General features: G+C 32.6%; 1 protein-coding gene across 2 annotated transcripts in view; it reads right to left on the bottom strand.

Moving 5' to 3' along the window:
• LOC127715671 (uncharacterized) overlaps positions 1 to 19,671 on the bottom strand; it is a 203,723-nt gene that overhangs the window by 168,689 nt on the left and 15,363 nt on the right. The window contains exons 3-8 of one of the 2 annotated variants that reach the window (XM_052221834.1): positions 18,507 to 18,731; positions 15,499 to 15,611; positions 14,418 to 14,505; positions 9,565 to 9,675; positions 8,941 to 9,062; positions 8,238 to 8,327 (exon numbers count right to left, since the gene is read on the bottom strand). In XM_052221834.1, coding sequence (XP_052077794.1) covers positions 8,316 to 8,327; positions 8,941 to 9,062; positions 9,565 to 9,675; positions 14,418 to 14,505; positions 15,499 to 15,611; positions 18,507 to 18,731 — 671 coding nt within the window. In that variant the 3' untranslated portion in view covers positions 8,238 to 8,315. Of the gene's footprint in view, positions 1 to 8,237; positions 8,328 to 8,940; positions 9,063 to 9,564; positions 9,676 to 14,417; positions 14,506 to 15,498; positions 15,612 to 18,506; positions 18,732 to 19,671 lie in introns of those variants that run through there. The other variant, XM_052221835.1, reaches the window with a different exon arrangement.

The following is a 19,671-nucleotide window of genomic DNA, read 5'->3' as shown; positions in this document are numbered from 1 at the left end:
AGATGTATCGCTTGCAAATCTATTTTCAACACTCATTAAACGAAGATTAAAGTACCTTCCAATGGTCAGTTTTTCATCACGATCTTCATCAAAAGAATTTTTCCCGGATGAAAGAGGGACGAAAGATACCAGAGGGACAGTCAAACTCATAGATCGAAACAAACTGACAACGTCATGGCCAAAAATAAAAGACAAACAGACAAATAATAGTACAGATGACACAACATAGAAAACTAAAGACTAAGCAACACGAACCCCACCAAAAACTGGTGGTGATCTCAGGTGCTCCGGAAGGGTAAGCAGATCCTGCTCCACATGTGGCACCCGTCGAGTTGCTTATGTTATTACAAATCCGGTAAATAGTCTAATTCGGTAAGTCACATTCGTGAAAAGTGTACAGGAAAAGTTTTAGCTTCAATTCCTGGTTCTTTGAGAACACTAAGAGGACTGTTATTTTCTGCTGGAGCTATATTGAATACTTGGTCAAAACATAAGTCTAAAGCTTCTTGTCCAATATCAGCAGGTTGTAAACAAGTATCTAACTGAACACCACGTAATCTATCATCAATGTAGCTATGTGCCTCACTTTCAACTTCTCTTTCATTGCCTGTTGTAGACGATTTTGTTGTCTTTTTTTCTAATTAATCTTTCTGTGTGTTGTTTATTACGACCAGCTCACTATCATCAGGACCAGATTCATCATTCACCACTTGATCATCATTTGATCCAGGTATACGGTTTATCCATTCATCATTGATAGTCACATCTTTATGCCATATGTTTTGATCCTTTAAATACAAAAGTGCTTGCTCTAAATGGTTTGGTCTTACAAATTGATACTAGTATTTGTCATATCCTTTGTAGTTAAGCTTTCTCCTTAACTTTACCTTCAGTAATAGACTCTCGTCTTCAGATCGGGGTAATATAGATGTCACTTTTTTCAAATCAGATGGCACACAAACTACAGGTCCATGAACTCCTTTTTCTCCTCCTTTTGGTAAAGACATAATTTCCATGAATGGAATGTTCTGGGCTATAAGTTGTTGCTCGATTAAATTAAGCTGTTTTAACTCTACTGGAACAGCTTCTTGTAATAGGCTATTCGAAAAGGAGTCTGCAGGTATTTTCCTTTTCAACATTTTACGATGGCAAGTGTAACAGATCCATAGACTTGTTCTACATGTTCCTTCAAAAGCACAATTTGTCTTACAATCATCTGTACATTTGTGTTCATATTTATCTGTTGTAACTAAATCAAATATAGAATTATCGTAAGAATCTTTCTTGCAGATCAGAACCTGTTTTTCAAAAAACAGTCTCAAACAACAAGCACAAACACATTCTGGACCTTTGTTAACTTCATCTTTAAATGTTCTTATTACCTCGGTTGTTTGCTTGTTTTCTACCTGAAGACTTTCACGACGTACTGATGTTTGTTGTTTAAATCTTAATTTTGTGGGCATCATCATCTGCATACTTGTGTATACTTGCTTGTTTAACATGTTCCTTGTGATTTTCATCTGCTTTATACTTGTGTATACTTGCTTGTTTCACATGTTCCTTGTGTTTTTCATCTGATTTATACTTGTGTATTCTAGCTTGTTTCAGCTTTTCCTTGTACTCATTGTCTTCTTTATATTTCTCAATTCCTGATTATATTAAAGCATTTCTGTAACCTTCATCTTTTTTATATTTCTGAATACCTGCATGTATCAAATTCTTTCTATATGTTTCATTTTCTTCATATTGTTTAATACCTAGACATATTTTTTTGGAACGTTATCCTTCATTCTCCCAATATTTTCTTTTTGATATGTCAATCTTTCTAGCTCTAAATTTATCATCTGTCATGTACCTGATCCTTTCTTTTTCATTTTTGATAAGATTTTTGATTCAGTGTTGCAAATGTCCATTTCAGTATTGTTAAGGGAGTCAGTCATCTGGTTTTCATCAATTTTAAATTTCTTTTTTGTTACCTCAGATTTCCTTGAAATTTCATACTTTTTCTCATGTTCTTGTCTAGATTGTAATCCATTTGGTGCAATGGACTTTTGTGTAACAGCTGTGACAACTTCATAATGATTGATATCACCATTATGTTGAAGATAAATTGCTTGATAATTAACATAATTGTTGATACATATTTGAGATGAAGAATATTTAATCCATGAGTTGTTATAAAAAGTATAAATGTCTGTTTTAAGTAGGTCAGCACAAGCTTATATTTCCAGTTCAGTTCCCCATACATTATTTTCTTCCATTCTGAGAGTTTGTATATGCTCTTCTACAGTTTTAAATCTTGGCTGTGAAAATGATTTGAAACTTCTGCATTTCTCATCATATGATCAACTATTGCCCTTCTTATGTCTCCAAAATATTCTTGTCTATAAGATAGTGAATATAAAATGGCTCGAAATAAAAAATTTTTATCACCTGTGATAGTCTTTCAAGCAGTTGGTGGGCCTATGTTATAAAAATTTGTAGAATTCTGTTTGAATATATTCTTGCTTGGTATATTAACAATTCTACAGAGCCTTCTCTTTAAAAGTGTATGCAAGGGTATAAAATCATAAAAATTTTCTGCTGTAGATAATATCTCAATATCTGAATCGTCACTATTGATAACCTCATTAACGTGTACTTGGTTAATTTTCATGGTGGCATTACTGCAAACGTTCAACTTGAATATTTCTGGTGAGCTTGCATCAATAGATATAAACAATTAACCAATTTTAGTTCATGACAAATGACAACTGCTTAAAGCATTTTTGAGTACATGTCCGAAAACATGGAAACCCCCTTTTTTGATGAATAAAACCCCATAACCCAATAATGTAAAGTCTAAAATTCCTTAAAATCTAAAGGGAGCTCACATCAATAGATATAATCAATTCACCACAGTTTCATGCAACTGGGAAATCCCCCCTTTTTAATGAATAAAATCCCACAACTCTGAAACAGAATAAACCTAAAATTTAAAAAATTATCAATTCACCAGTTTCATGCAAATTGGTGAAAGCGTTACTGAGTTAGTGAACAAAGCATTTTAAGAGTTAATGGCCAAAAACATGAAAATCCCCCTTTTTTTAATGAATAAAACCCCACGACTCGAAAAAGTAAAATATAAAATTCCCAAAAATCTAAACGGAGCTCCTGTCAAATGATATAATCAATTCACCAGTTTCATGCAAATTGGTGAAAGCTTTACTGAGTTAGTGAACAACATGCTGGCAACAGACAGATCAGGGCAGACAGACGGACAAAGGTATACCATGATATGTCTTATGAACGGGCTTGTGAAAACTGCAGGTGCCAATTCACGCCAAAACCCTACGAAGGAAGCACTATGCGGGAGCTTTCATTATATTTTTATGACTTGTTTTTACACAAATTGTCATCCTGACATTTTTTTGGTAAAAAGTCTCATCCTGCTTTTTTTTATACTCAAACTCTTGTCCTGCCTTTTTTTCAAATTTCATCCTAGCACACGCCCCCCCCCCCCCATATCCCCCACCCCTCCACCCCCCCCCCCCCCCCCCCAACCCCCACCCCCACCCAACCCCAATTCAAATGGAAGCTCCCATATCAAAAAGTGGATATTTGCCGTCCAAAATGGATGTGCTGCTTCATTGCTACTGGAGCTGACTGGATCCATGTAAATCGGGCCTCAATTTTTTTCATTTTTCATTTATCTCTTCATTTTTGCAAGTTTCATCTACCTGCCACCCTTTATTTTATCATATTTGGACAGTTTAACAGTGACCCATCGATTCTGGCATTTTAACTTTTACTTTGAAAGGTTGTCACGTGACCTCCGAGGAAAAGTAATTTACAATGCAATATGGGAGCTGATTTATGCATATGACCCTGGGTCAATATGAATACATAATCTAACGCCTCGTTCATTTACGATGCAAATAAGCTGAATGGCTGAGTGTGTTCCGATTGTTATCGAGGTTGGCTACTAAACGTTAAATGCAGAAATTAGCATACTTCAGTCTCAAGGCCGTGTAGTCTCTCGTAACTTGACATCCATTTAAAAAAAAAAAAAATGTCGGAATCGCAAAACAGCCTTTGGACGTCAGATTTATCTCGACTATGAGTTTTGGGGAAAGGGGGAGGGGGAGGGGGATGAAGGGGGAGTGTTCAAGGGAAGCAAATGCTCTTTAATATTATGCGTGTTTCAAAAATTGAGGAAAAAATACAGGTAGAGTTGTCATTTTTCACAGAATTAGTTTACTTACCTTCTAATTCTATAAAAAATTTCACAACTACATGTAACTACTCAACAGCAACATTAGTATCGTTGGTCCAATGAAACTATGACTTCTGATCTGCAACACCTACTTAAAGACACAGAAATATCATCAAAAAGTGAAATATATAAGATTGATTGCACTTGTATGGATAATTCCGACACGTGTTACACGAGTCCGTTTGTTTACAAATAATAATGTCACGTGATCACTCATTGACGTAACAAACTTTTATCGTCCGCCATTATTGTTATTACACATACACAACCCATGTATCTTGCAGAAATGCAAAGGGTATGTGCACGGTTAACAAAAAATACAAAAATATTGCATGTACAGTTACTGAAGATTTTATTCCATCAAATAGATAAGATTTTCACTCATGACACAAATCGGCTGGGTTGCCATAATATCTGTCATCGGGGATAATTGATAAATGGGATTAAACTGACCGCCAAGAAGGTCTAGAGAACCACCTCTGTGGAACATTAACATTAATAAGTAATACTTACCAACATTTCTCTATATTAAACGCTTTTTTCTATTGGAAAATTTCAGAAAAGATGCTGATAAACTTATTTGGTGATACAGGTTATTTTCTTGTTTTGGCGCGAAATATTCTGACTCTTAATGCTTGCCGTAACAAAATTTGTATAGAATTACATTTAACTAAAGCTCGGCGTAAATATGCAGAAGCATGACAATACATTAATGATAAAATGTGTAAATATTTCTGCAAAAGAATATAATTCTACTTTACAGTATACTTAACTTAGAATTCTCTTTCTGGATCGGCTGAATCCTGGGGTCGAAGTTCAACATGTCAACGTAAATTTTTGCGTGTGCTTGGCGTTGCTTTACATCGAGGCCACAGCTTTTTAACCAATCGGGGAATGTTGACTTGGGGCATACTACTATTTTTATTGCAGGTTTTGACATGTTTAAATCGGTATTATAGAAAAATGGAATGTTGTTGGTAGATACAAAACAGAAAATGATGAACACTTTTAGCAACAGATAAATTGGATCGGGGGTCTGTGTATTCACATTATTTGTACAACTCTCCTTACTCTTGGGAAGCGTGTGTTTTACATAGAGGCTTGCGTTGCTTTACATCGAGGCTTGCGTTGCTTTACAACGACGCCATAGTAGTTCAACCAATCGGAAAATTTTGATTTAGGGCATACATCTATTTTAACTACAGATTTTGGCATATTTTAATCGAAATTAGAGAAAAATGAAATGATGTTAGGAGATACAAAACAGAAAATGATAAATATTTTTAGCAAAAGATGAATTGGATCGGGGTTCTGTGTATTCATATTATTTGTACACCTCTCCTTACTGATGGCAAAAAACGGAAATTCCGTGACCTAAATGGTTCGCGAAAATTATTATTTTTATATATAGTATAGTAATAAAGATATGATGAATTTAAGGTTTCTAATTTAGTTCCTTTTTGTAATAATATTATCAATTCTGGAATCAACACATATAATCTTGATAGTGCAACCGCCTATTTAATCAATACCTCCAATTATACTCTTTAATACTGTACATCTTTCAAATGCTTTAATCCAGACTCTGAAGTTGCAGCTTTTCTGCGTGTCATACGTATGTCTTACCTGATCAAGTGACTTTATGGAAATTGCATATATCTATTTAACTCATTGTAAAGTTTCAACACTTACATATTCATTATCAATTCTACCTAATATAAAACGCTAATAATATACCCACACAAGAGGACATCTGATTTTGAAAAGCTTAAGTGTTGCACGCTTCTTTTTGTTTTAGGGTGGGGAAAACAATTGTTTTTGTTTATCCAATGAATTAACTCATTTTGTTCAATGGTTCAATGTTTAGTTCTACTCATTGGTTCTAATAAATCGTCCAAAATAGTAACTTGTAAAAAGCTTACAGATGTCTCACTTTTTTAGGAAAATAATTTCGATGTTCATTCTAACGTTCTGTCAATTTTTCAGGAGCCTTATTTCTGATTGAAAATTGCTGACTTAATATCATTCTCAATTGGTGTTTTTATAGGAATGCATCAAGATTTGGATTTTAAGTTTTCTAAGCTCTACGCTTCCCTAAATTGCAAAGTTATCCGAAGATTTTTTTCTCTACACCACCTGCATGTGTAATATCTGTCACAGTCGAACTATCGGTAGTTGTACTTGGCTTGTTTACAAATTCAGAAATCCCTGTTTTGTTGCCGTCGGAAGCTAAACTGGGTTTTTGAATACCCTGATGATCTAGGTGTTCTTGATATTTGAAATAATATGGGTGTTTGCGAGTTATGACGACAGCAGTTGTAAGTGAGATTGATCCTAATGTACATTCTTTGACTGGTGATTATAAAAAGATATGCAATAAAAATATCTATCACTTAAAGACAGGAAAGTATTACTTGTATATCGAAAGAAGTAATTTTATATTTTACCTTTTTTATATCTAAGAACTGGCGATTAATCGTATTGTAATGTGTACACTAAAATATTGCTACAGCAAGTCTAGCAAAAAGGCTAATCAAGGTGTTGGTATAAATATAACTAGCCAAACGATAACATGTTTTCTTAAAAGTATAAAGTAGAGTGTTTTAGACTTTATGTAACTAGATCGAAAAGACGGAGGAAGTTATCATTTCTGGTCTTTTACAATTCGATTTTAAAACAATAGAGCATTCGACGCAGTCGAAATGTCGTTTATATCAGAGGCATTTCGGTTTTTAATAACAGATATATTTCAGAATAGTTTTCATTAGAAAGGGGAGTCCGGTAAGAAAATCCTCTGACTCTCTATCTATTCATTCTACAACCTGAATTGTTCTGTGAAACTTTTAAAACGAACATGATGTTGATTTTAGTTTGAGATACGGATTATTCTTTTTTTCTGTTTACATTTGTTTTATAGTTTTGTTTGGAAGATAATAAAGTATTGGTTTTATCTTCTTGTAATAAATGGGAAATGGCTTAACATATGCATATGCTTATTTATGGATTAACATATGCATATGACGGTTGGCATAATATTTACACTATGAAATTTATAACAACCAATAATTCCTTTTGCGAAAGTTTTCATTGCAAGATTGTTTAGAGGATTCTACCATGTATACAAAATAAGGAGATGTGGCATTATTGTCGATGAGACAACTATTCACAGCAAACACATGACTTGGGCGTAAGCCACTATAGGTCAGCGTACGGCCTTCAACTTGAAGAAACCCAATACCGTATAGAACGCTGAATAGTGTAAATAGTATGCCAATCATCCATCTGCATATATGTTAATCCATTTCCCATTTATTACGAGAACATAAAACCGTAATGACAAAATGTTAGAACAAAATGTTTGTTTAACGAAAGAAAAAACGAAAAATAAAACAGGCATCATAAGCTGACAACCATTGGCTCTTGAATGGGGACAGGCAAATAAAGAATGTGGCGGGGTTAAACATTTCGTATTTTTTGTTGAAAAATCAGATAAAAATAATTCCTATTTTTGGAAGGTTATATTGTACAGTATAATTGCTATCTCTAATAGTCTAAATAAGAAATTAAGAAATTTGTTTGTCCTTTTCGTATTTTTATCCAGAAATGGCACTCTGGAGATTTGCAATCTATTTTTGAAAACAAAATGCACTAAACTCATTTGTAACAACTGGTACTTAAGATTAAATAAAAAAAAATTATGGAAAAAAGTGCACAACATTTATTGTGCACCGAAAAAGATATAGAACTACTTCCATGAAGCTATTGAAGATATTGAGCGCATATTTCTAACATGAAATAAAATATCAGATCTATGAATATTACTGAGTAGATGGAATTATAAACCAAACAGAGACGTAGTGTGTAATTATTTTACATGACATAAAAAACACGGCATTTCCCTAATGGAACAGAAGCTGGTCACTTTTCCTGATTATCTAAGTTTAGCTCTCAATTTTTTGTTTTTGTTTTAGAAAAGATAAGCCAAGATTTACGATTTTATTGTACCAATCATCAACAATATTCTCCCAAAGAAGTTCTACGATGGCAGCATACATACTCTCTATGGACATGTCTGAAAAACACAAAACGATAAAGTAAAAGAAACAGGAAAATAAATATAGAGTTTGAATGCTCATTATATATCTTCCGCTTTTCATTTTCCGTTCATTTCGAAGCTTTTCTTCACTCAATAAATCTAACCATAATATGAACGTCTGTGACGTGAAATCAGCAATTCAACTAATAATGAAAAGGAATACAGAGTATGACTTTAAATTAAAACACTTTTTTATCATTATTTTGAAAGAAATTGGTAATAATAAAGCAAAATAGGATTTAGCTCATTCCTGAAAATGGTAAGTTATCAAATATAAGTGACGTCACTAGGCAATAACGGCATGTTCACACAAAGCTGTTGATATACCACAAAACTTGACATTGACCGAAAATCATACAATCGGATAACTTAAAAACAACGTTATTACAATTGAAATTAAAATATTTGTTCAAATACAAAAACAGTTTCTTTTATATTCGAAATGCGTCTTTAATTGCATAAAATGCCAGGCGATGGTAACCGGTCTTCGACCAGTACTGAATTATTTTTGATGTTTGAGCTGTTATTATATAGTAAGATTCAAAATAAAATATTTCTAAGTAATAGCTAAATGAAGGATTAGACTTACTGGAGGAACTTCGCAAACGTAGCCATAAGTATTGCTACACAACTGGGCAGTCCATAGATAAGGCATCCAGGCTTGTAATTGTATTGACACACAGTCATTATCTGGTGTTACTGGCAACGTGGCTAAATAAATAACCGACAATTTTTTTCAAATTTCATCTTAAATAACACAAAAGAGACACAAAAACATATCGTAGATATTCTTGTTAAACCCTCCTACCAGAATAATAAACAAACTTCAAAGTATATTTTCCCTTTCTAATGGAAGATCTTTCTGTTGCTTATTACATATTCTAATTAATAACTTGTTCCTTAACATTATCTCAGAGGCACTGGGTATTCAATTGTTTTTTTTCCACAAGGATGGAAGTATTTGTCTTTAGTAAATCTATTCAAATCTAACTTGACCTTTATATGACATTTGTGATTTGTTGTTTGTTTACTGTTTTGTTGACGTACATCCCACATATCTTTATTTAATTTCTCTCGGTGTTGGTCCTTTTTAAATGGTATTGTGTCAGAAAAACAGCAAAAGTCAATTACACCAAAAAGTTTATGAAAATACCAAATTACTAATCTGTGTTGTGTATATTTTTGCTAAATTATCTAAAACTGTCAAATTTACCTGTTCCAAATGGGAGAGCAGTGAATAAAAGTCTACTATTTTCTACGCTAAATGAAAACGCGCCTTCGTCTCTCAGATCATTTGCACCGGTCCACACATCTACGCTTGTGCCTGCAAGAAAAATTAAATTTAAATGAGTTAGATAGAAAATCAGTTAATTAAACATAAAACCTGACAAAAAAATGCTCGACTATACCAACCAACGGAACGAATGAAAAACAACTGTCATAATCCCGAAATATTGCAGGCATCCCCCACCAAAAAAAAGTTAAAAAAAAATCCTGTCAAGATCGCAAGAAGCGAAACATATGAGTTGCAATATTGGAACTGCTCTAAAGCCATATGGTGCGTAACCGTATGAGTAGACGGAGTAAAACTATGTTTGCAAGATTATAATTTGGTTAGGTAATATAGAATATATAAATTGAAAACAACGTTCAAACCTATGATTGCGTTGGATAAAAACCGCAATTTTTATACATTTGCATGCAAAACAAATTTCTTGTTAGAGGGGTCTAAATACAGCACAAACAACATTTTCCAAAAGACCAAAAAGTGAAAAAGTATATTTTAACAAAACGCATTTGACTAACAGGTCGAACAACAAATGTTCTTAAACCCTGCTGACTGCCATTGGCGATTGCCAAAAAAACGGATCACCGATGTAATAAATGGATCTTAATTATTAATTAAATACTAAACAGAAAACAATAACCTTGCGGAAAAGATGGTATACCGCAAACAAAAGGTGCAAAGGTTTTTGTACACCATATCCGGATTTCGACAATTAATGTCTCTTCAGTGATGTTAGGAATCGAAACGGTATTTGGAAAGCCATACAATTTACCTCAATTTGGGATAGACTCTTGAAATTTGAAGAGTCAAAATAGGATGAACGGATCATATATACCCGAAGGCAAATATAATGCAAGCCCAAACGAAAAAATATAAACAAGTCTAAATTGAAAACAACGTTCAAACCTATGATTGCGTTGGATAAAAACCGCAATTTTTATACGTTTGCATGCAAAACAAATTTCTTGTTAGAGGGGTCTAAATACAGCACAAACAACATTTATCAAAAGAAATATATATATTGTTTTCAATTAAGACTTTTATATATATATATATATATATATATAGATTGCCTAACAATGTAATTTTAACACACTATTTAGTATGTAAATATAAGAATGTTTAAAATATTTACAAAATATTTACAAAATATTTACAAAATTTTCATTTTGTAAATATTTTAAACATTCTTATATTTACATACTAAATAGTGTGTTAAATTTACATTGTTAGGCAATCTATAATTTTATTTGTGTAATTGAATTAATCTCTGTACTGATTAATCCACACTCACATAGATTTGTATGTCATGTGCTGCTATTTATAGGCACTTATATATATATATATATATATATATATAGATTGCCTAACAATGTAATTTTAACACACTATTTAGTATGTAAATATAAGAATGTTTAAAATATTTACAAAATGATGAAAATAAACGCAATATTTCGCTAGACTAACTAGCTTTATCAAGCGTGCATCTATCCAGGTGAAATCGGATGTAGATGATAAGAAACTTTTGCAGCTCAATGTATATGTTGCACTTGAATTTAGCTGCCTTGAAAATAATACATAATTTGGATGAAGTTCAAGATTTTTACAAAATTGGTAGTTGAAGTTAGCAACGTCCATTGGCCAATATTACAGGATAAAAAGGACGATGCTGTGTACTAAATTATTCTTTATCTTTCCTGTATCTTTTCTCATCTTTTTCGTTAAGACCATCAGGTTCTAAAGTGTGGAGTTGGTGGATCCAAAAATTTTCTCTTCTCCTTCTCGCCGTGGTGTCCCACTCGGTGTTGACTTCTATGATTTGGAAGGTAACATTATCAAAAGAATGTTTCGTTGAACGAAGATGTCTTGTGAGAGGACAGTTTTTGTTGGTTTTGTACCATGAACGATGGTTATTGAGCCGAATATTAAATTTGTCCATTGTTTCTCCCACATACTGAATGCCACATGTGTAGGCACTTATATATATATATATATATATATATATATATATATATGTAACTGCATCCTACATTAATTTGAAAGATCCTCTACGCTAGATAATTCAGCTGATCTGTAATATTCCATCTTCATGTCTTATATATCATGTACTGTGTTATGACGCTAGATAAATACTAACGAGGAAAGGTAACACCCAGCCATCGATAGCTTGATTTTTGTCGAGCCTAGGTGGTCGAGTGGTCTAGCGCGACGGGCATAGTGCAAGGCGATTTGATGCCACGATATCTCAGTAGCATGAGTTCGAATTCCGGCCAAGGAAAAGCAAAAATTTGTTTCCGCAAATTTACAGATCTAACATTGTTGGGCTGTTTTTCAGACGATTTATATATATATATAATAAGCTTCTTTCTCATCATTGACCTATTCGTGTATCTTAAATCTCCTTCTTTTCAAAATCGTAACTAGAAGTTGTTAACAATACAGGATACGAGGATGAATAAAAAATATGATATGCACTGTATATTCGGGGCAAAATCAAACGTAGCGAATTCGAAGTGTTTGATGCAGATTTCTAATTTTCTAGTTTTACAACAATCGTCGTGGGGCGAGATTGTGGTGTGTTGAATTGGTAAGCGTCTCCTGCTGTGCATGAATCTTCAGCAATGCAAATCCAAACATTCAATAAAAATGTCGAAATCGGAATTAGGACAAAATTGAAAATAAAACAGATTAGAGGACGTTTCTGGTATCTATAGATCTAAGAATTCGAAAACATGTCGCCAGAGAGTTGAGACAAAGACATATCGTATCCGTCAACCAATTTGTTATGGTGAACGTAAAACTTATGTAGTGTTTATGTAAGTTGTTCTTCCTCATAACACAATTGATTAAGGTGGACACAGAGGGCGCTTCAGATGCACCAACAGCATCGGATGTTTTTGATTTACCTAACACTGGGCCGATATCGCTGCAGGTTGTCATCAGCTCGAAAGTTCAGCACAGAAAAGATTAATAACATAACTTTCTTATAATCGCTTCTTTGATATTTAGAAATTATCATGAGATTAATCCGAAATTATTATGAGACTAATGCGATTCGTACAAACGCAATCAGACAAAGTTGATCTTGGGTGAAATTGGCTTTTCTGTATATTTTTTTTTATCCTAATGCTTCTACAGTAATCAGGTATAAATTCATCCCTGACCTTTCATCATTATAGATAAAGATAATTCAGAAAAGTGTTTTGGACGCACCAAACACTCTTATAAATTGACCGCAAAAGGGTTGACACATGGAACAGATTAATGAGACTGAGTCCGGACGATGTCTATCAAAATATGGTCTGCGGTAAGACCTTCAGTCCCGGTATTACCTTCTGCACAGTAAACTATTATTCTATTCAATGTAAGAAACAAAAGATATGTGGTTTTGGACGAAGAAATCATTTCTAAAATCTCAATTCGTGTGTTTAGTCCAGACACATTGTTTTAACCATAACCTTGTTTAATTTTGTTAAGTATAAAGCCTATATGATGTTATTGCAACAAAGCAAATGCAGGGCCAAAATGGAATTGTTCAAACTTACACCTTAATACACCTTTCGTTCCGTTGTTTTCCTCTTACAGTTGATGTGTTTCCCTCGGTTTTAGTTTGTAACCCGGATTTGTTTTCGCTTAATCGATTTATGACTATTGAACAGCGGTATACTACTGTTGCCTTTATTTACACCTTAATACAGTGATCTGTTTTATCTTTTCATGTATTGCCGGCCTAGATATTTTTCATGGAGTTCCATTGCGTAAATTCAATACTTTCTACGATGATATATAAAGGAAAATATCACATAACTTCCTGCAGCTGCTACAATACCTTTGAACCTTGTTCAGTTTTCGAATTTCGAATTTCTTTGCTAAGAGATTACTGCTAATGACAAAGTAAAAAGAAAAAAACAAGAGGACCGACAGGAAATGTCACAACTTTTTTCTGAATTGTTGAATATCCATCATTCAAAAAATAAATAAGGAAACAGGGTAACTGGTCTTGCCAAAAAGTAAAGAAGATAAATTTACAGTAAGGTATATTATTGAATTATCGGAATAACTTCTCTTTAATGTCGTATAACAATTTTGTTTTACAAGTATGTATAAAATATGCTCACAATAAATATCTATATTAAATTTATTTGAATTTTATACATAAATGTTATGCAAATGATTGCAATCATTCATCAAAGGATATGTGATCTTATATAAATGTAAAGCGTACGTTTTTTTTCTTCAAACATTTTGGTATAAACCAATATTAATGGTTGATATTACCATCTATATAGTTCAATAGATTGATTGTGTTGTCATTTTTGACGCAATATGAAATTTTTATCATTTTGTTTGCTTTAAGGAAAAAAGAAAAAAACATGTTTTACCATCATGCAAAAACTCATATTTAAAACGGTCTGAGGTATGTGGCTGTATGTTTTTAGTCGTTTAAGGTTCTTTTTTTTAAATTATTTTAAGTTAATGCTTACATTTTCTAAATGCTAATTGTAGAAAGCCTGTTTACACTTTCATCGATTACATTCTTAATAGGTCAAGTTCCATGTATCATTCGAATGTAAAAACAATGAATGTACATATACCTCAAATAAAAGAGAAACTATTCTGTATCATGACGTACTAATGGCTGTTTGACGCTCTTATACATCAATTATTTCACAATTACTCATTTCAAGTACATATGGTGTCTTGATAAAAATAATCGATCTTTATTTCCGTTTAATTAACTTAAAAAAAAAAGAATTAGTAATACAATCTCAACTTACCTATACCAAACTTATCTCTTACCGCATTGGCTTCTGCCATACTGTTTGGTCTCCACAAGTAGGCACCTGGTGTCCGGAGACAATCCACCTGAAATTTAGTAGGATGACATAAATACCATTTCTTCTAGGTAAGTACATTTCATTGTCAACGTTTATCTTTAGCTAGTATTGTTTTGAGTTTAAGCACGTAATATACATTTTCTTTTTAATTTATTTTGTATAGGTTCCTGTTTCATCGACACATATCCCCATATCTTCTTTTATTCGGACTGCAATGAGGTGCAAATATGATGTCAAAGACCATTCAGTTATTTTGTACTATATAAGGTTTTGGCAGAAAAGATATTCTATAAATTATGAATGTTATTGATGAATCAGATCAAATCATGTCTAATTGTTTTGGCTTAGCTTAACATCTTTAAAGGCGTCAAGAGTTTTTCGAATATACAAATTAAAAACAATATACTTCCCGAAGTTGACAAGGCTTGAAACAAAAGTACTAAATAAATCTAATATAGAAAAAACACAAGCGACATTATCATAAACACAGCAAACAAAATGTGAATTAGGATACATCTTATACGATAGAGATTAAAATTTGTCATTCTTCGAATTCAAAATCGGGTAACTAAACTCATCATAGATACCAAGATTACAATGTTGTACGCTCATTTCGTCTACAAAAGACTCATCAGTGACGCTCATAAAAAAAACAGTAATATAGTAAAATAGAGTACGAAGTTGAAGAACATTGAGGACCACAAATTCCGAAAGGTTTTGTCAAATACATATAAGGTAATATATTCCTGGAGTAGAAAATTCTTAGCATTTCGAATAATGCAAAGTTTTGTAATACAGTCTTCAATTAAACTTCTAATTTACTGGTAATGTATAACATTACTTAAGTCAGATTTTAAGAATTCTGTAATTCAAGCTGACAAATACATAAAAAAATGTTTTTATTGTTATATTATACTCTCCTCACATATCAATTCAATGTATAGCACGGTTTTTGATTCCTGTTTGTTTTTTCGAGGTTACCTGCTCGTCCTTGCAAATAGTGATTAATTAGCGAACTCACCAGAGCTTCAGCCCAAGATACCATAAGAGCTACACTAGCAATGTAACAATTAGGACTAATCGTTGTGTCGTCTAACATCATGTACGTTGCAGGGCATTGCAGAACACATGTTGCTATTTATATAAAAAACACATTTGTTTAAAACTTTTAAAAAATTGCAATTAAAATGATGGCGAAAAACACCATTACGGAATGAATGAATGAGCATCGTCAAAGGTTGCATAACGTTATTAAGGCAAAAAAGGTGGCCAACATGAATGCAAATTTTATATAGAAATATAGAAGATACATTCATTGCTTTCCGAGCAGTAAAAATGTTATTTTCACTCAATATGGGGTAGCATTGATGTACGTTATACGCATGGATATGTTAAGTTTACAAATCAGCTGATATTTAAACATAGAAAACGAACACAAAGGAAGAAAAAGAAAGAGAATAAGAAACAGAAAAATAAAACGAAGAAAATATGAAAAGAATAAAAAACACGAAGAGAAGAAAAAAAAGAGAAAACAGAAAGGCAAGAAAAAAGAAGAAAGGAATATACTCACATTGCAAAAAAATATAAAAATGTATTTGTAAAAGAATTGTAAGTACAATGTACGATTATAACAAAAGTTTACTCTTGTTTCGTAACAATTAACTGTAAAGGATTGACTGCAGTAGACCTTAATTTTGATGTTCTGATGAAATTTTTCATTTGAAAATTTGCGTTGAAATAATCGTGTTGCAATTAGTTAATTATTATGCAGAACATTTTTGAGAGTACATTATATCCAAACATTTGTGTTTCTTTATTGTGAGTTACATTTGTTAGTCACGTGTGTATCACCAAACAAGTAGCCAGTAAACTTCGGTATTAGCTTGAAAATATGGATATTATTTGTTAGCAGCGCAAATGCTCATGAACAATACTTCGATACCTACATGAAAATAAGGATGATGTTTTGTGAAACTATCGGTTATAAAACTTGTCCAAGGGATTTATCTACCTCATGCATAACTCTCCTTGTCCTGTTGTGACTATTTTCTTCCTTCGATTTTTGTGGATAAAATGAATGTTTATCGAAATCAACATTTGTGCAGTAAAATTAAAACTTCTTAATTTTAAAGGCGTCATGGCATCGTATGAAGCTGGCTATAAAACACGTTTTCTTTCGATAACAACCATTGGTAGGTCATGATTAAATCAATGAAAATAACAAATGAATTCTCTGAAATGCTTCTAAAGTTTGTGTTCCTGGATCAACATAAAATCTCTTCAAGTATTATTACATTTGATGACCAGAAAATTGTTCTTCAGATTTATAATTAACCCTATATGATGTCTAAAGTGCTTTAATAAAAAAAAACTAAAAAGAAAAGAGATAATAATGTTGATAATAAAATAGCCAATCATCATTTGAAAAATAGGCTTCAAATGATTCAGTAAACACTGTATATTAGACAACCCTTTACACCACAATATTCACAATTTCATTCAATCGTACGTCGTCCATTGATCTTTTTTCAGTGGTTCATTGAATGGTTGGAAATTTAAAAATAAATGAAGCCATTAGCCTTAAGAAGATGTTATAAAAACTATATTCTAAGCAGCCACAAAAATACTGAAACTTCATTTCATGGCTTTTGTTCGAAAGTATCTACAGGAAAACAGAAAGTTATAAACTAAAACATTCAATACTATTTTTTTATACAATATTTGTAATCAATTATTCTATTTTTATTATCCTCTTTTCTTCTTAAACTCCTCGTTGTCACGTGCTAGCTCGTAAGAGTGTAGGACGTCGCAATTTTATCCCCACTTTTAAACTAGCTTTTTTAGAAGGAACCATTAGAAAAAATTAAAATTGAAAAAAAGGTAGACGCTTTTATGACAGTCACTACCTTCGTAAAGGAAGTTAATACTACAGTATAAATAATAATTTTGTATTTTATGCACATAGTTATTTTTTAAACCAATTTCGCTAATGTTTTTTTTTTCTTTGGATAATTAATCTTGGAGGGCTTATATCTATTTTTTTATTTTCGTTATTTCATCTTAAGAAAGATTAAACGCATATTTAAATATTGGTGGCATTGTTATGCAGCAATTGTTTTGAGGATCATCTCTATAACAATAAGAACGAATGATCAGTCTGTAACTCCTTGGGGATTTCAAACAATCAAATTGTGGACACGTCAAGTTTTGCCTCCATGAAAAAATGCCATAGCATTGTTAATGCATGTATAACATAATGTATTTGTACATATTGATGTAAGAACTATCACTGAATTTGTAATTTGTTAAATGCTATACCTATATGGTATTCAAATATGTATGTATAAAATTAGATCATTATACCATGCTTGACTAACGGACGGATATATAATGTGGTTAATAATGTTGGCAGAGAAAGGCCTTCTGTGTGTATCAAAAGTGGACAGTGAATTTAAATTTTTTATATATGTAAAAGTCAAATCTATTTCCGGTCTCAATTCCTTATCCTTTATAATTTATCCTTGTCATACCCCTGTATGTACATAGTTCAACACATATAAACTTTTAAGTTGCCTTAACTCATGTCGATTTATTTCGAATATTTAAATTGTATTAATGGTCTTTGACAACAAAAATATTTCCTTGAAGACGTTTTGAGAATATTACGCACAGTTCAATGCATACCTTTATGAAAAGTCACATATTTGAGGAAAGAAAGGACAAATATTTGTGACGTTTATGACGCAATATAGAATAGGACAGTGGTCTGAGAAAGGACACAAATTTGAGGTTGGACATACATTTGAGGCTAACATATATAATATATTTATATAAAATAAGCAGATGGGGTATGATTGCCAAAGAGACAACTGTTCACAATAAATGGTGTACATAACTGTATGTCATTTCTCGGCCTTCAGCGATGTAAGCTTATTTTAGAGGTTATCTACTCATTTTATATTTCTCAAGGATTTGTCTTGGCTAAACAACAATGAACAGGTTAAATTAAGTGTGGTAAACTATACTTACAAGTGGGTAGGACTGGCGTTGTTACTGATGGACTCGGTGCAGCAGGTACTGGTGCTGGCGCTGCTGGCGCTGCCGCAGCCGGTGCTGGCGCTGCTGGTGCAGCCGGTGCCGTTGCCCCAAGTAATAAGGGTGCAAGTAGTAAAAAAGGGAAAAAAGCTGCAAAAGCTGATAAATCAGGCCCTGTATTACCTACTATAGCAGTCTCTGCACCAGCTCCTAGAATACCTTAGAAAAAAAATAATCATGATTTTATGTTATGAAATGTGTGATGAGGATATTTAGATGGTATTGAACATAAACACAATCAAATCATGATCAGTTGATTCAGATAGATGCGGTCTGTTTAGTAAACTCATATTTTTAATAAAAAGTTTTGTGTTAGATATCCTTATATCACAAGTCCATGTGAGTCGGTTGCAACACTTCCAACTTGACGTGTCTCACTTTTATCCTTTCGAAAATTTTACGCACGCCATCACGAGTTGGTTGACCGTTATGAAATATCTGTTTTACAAATGGCGATGGATATCTTCCGAATGCGAAACTACAATCCTGTCCCCTTTTTCCCAAAATGTCACCTACCAAATTAGACTGATCGCAGAGTTTGTACTAACATGAGTAGCACGACGGAAGCCACATTTTGCCATGGAGTTTATTCTCCACTCATGAGTTTGAATGTCCCTTTGATATTTTTCGCCTCTCTTTTTTCACCTTGACACTTTTTTAATTCCAAGTTCATATTTTGTCAAATTGACGTTGAGATTCCTCAGGTTCAAGTTGACATTTATAATTACCAAAAAACGAAAAATGTCAACATGGAATTGAGAAATGACAAGAACAAAATGGCAAATTTTAACAAAGAACAGACAGGTCATTTGTTCTCTAAAAACATTTTCTTTTAACAGCCTTTAATACATTATTCGTCTTTTAAATACATTATATCGTTATATCATTTAATGATTTATATGTGCACGGTAAAATAGTGCAGTAAGAAGATGATATAGATTAAAGATAAAAACACGCATACAAAGTTATCATCGACGTCAACTGGTATTCGCCATTATTCAACATTGAATGTGTATAACTGTGACATTGTATACATAAAACACGCTTTAGTTTTCATTTGAATTTTAGTTTCCTGATAATAAGCAGGAGTCAATTGGAT

The sequence above is a fragment of the Mytilus californianus genome, unplaced genomic scaffold (genome assembly GCF_021869535.1).
Source record: "Mytilus californianus isolate M0D057914Y unplaced genomic scaffold, xbMytCali1.0.p SCAF_9, whole genome shotgun sequence".
Lineage (NCBI taxonomy): Eukaryota > Metazoa > Mollusca > Bivalvia > Mytilida > Mytilidae > Mytilus > Mytilus californianus.
This window is presented reverse-complemented; position numbering and strand designations above follow the sequence as displayed.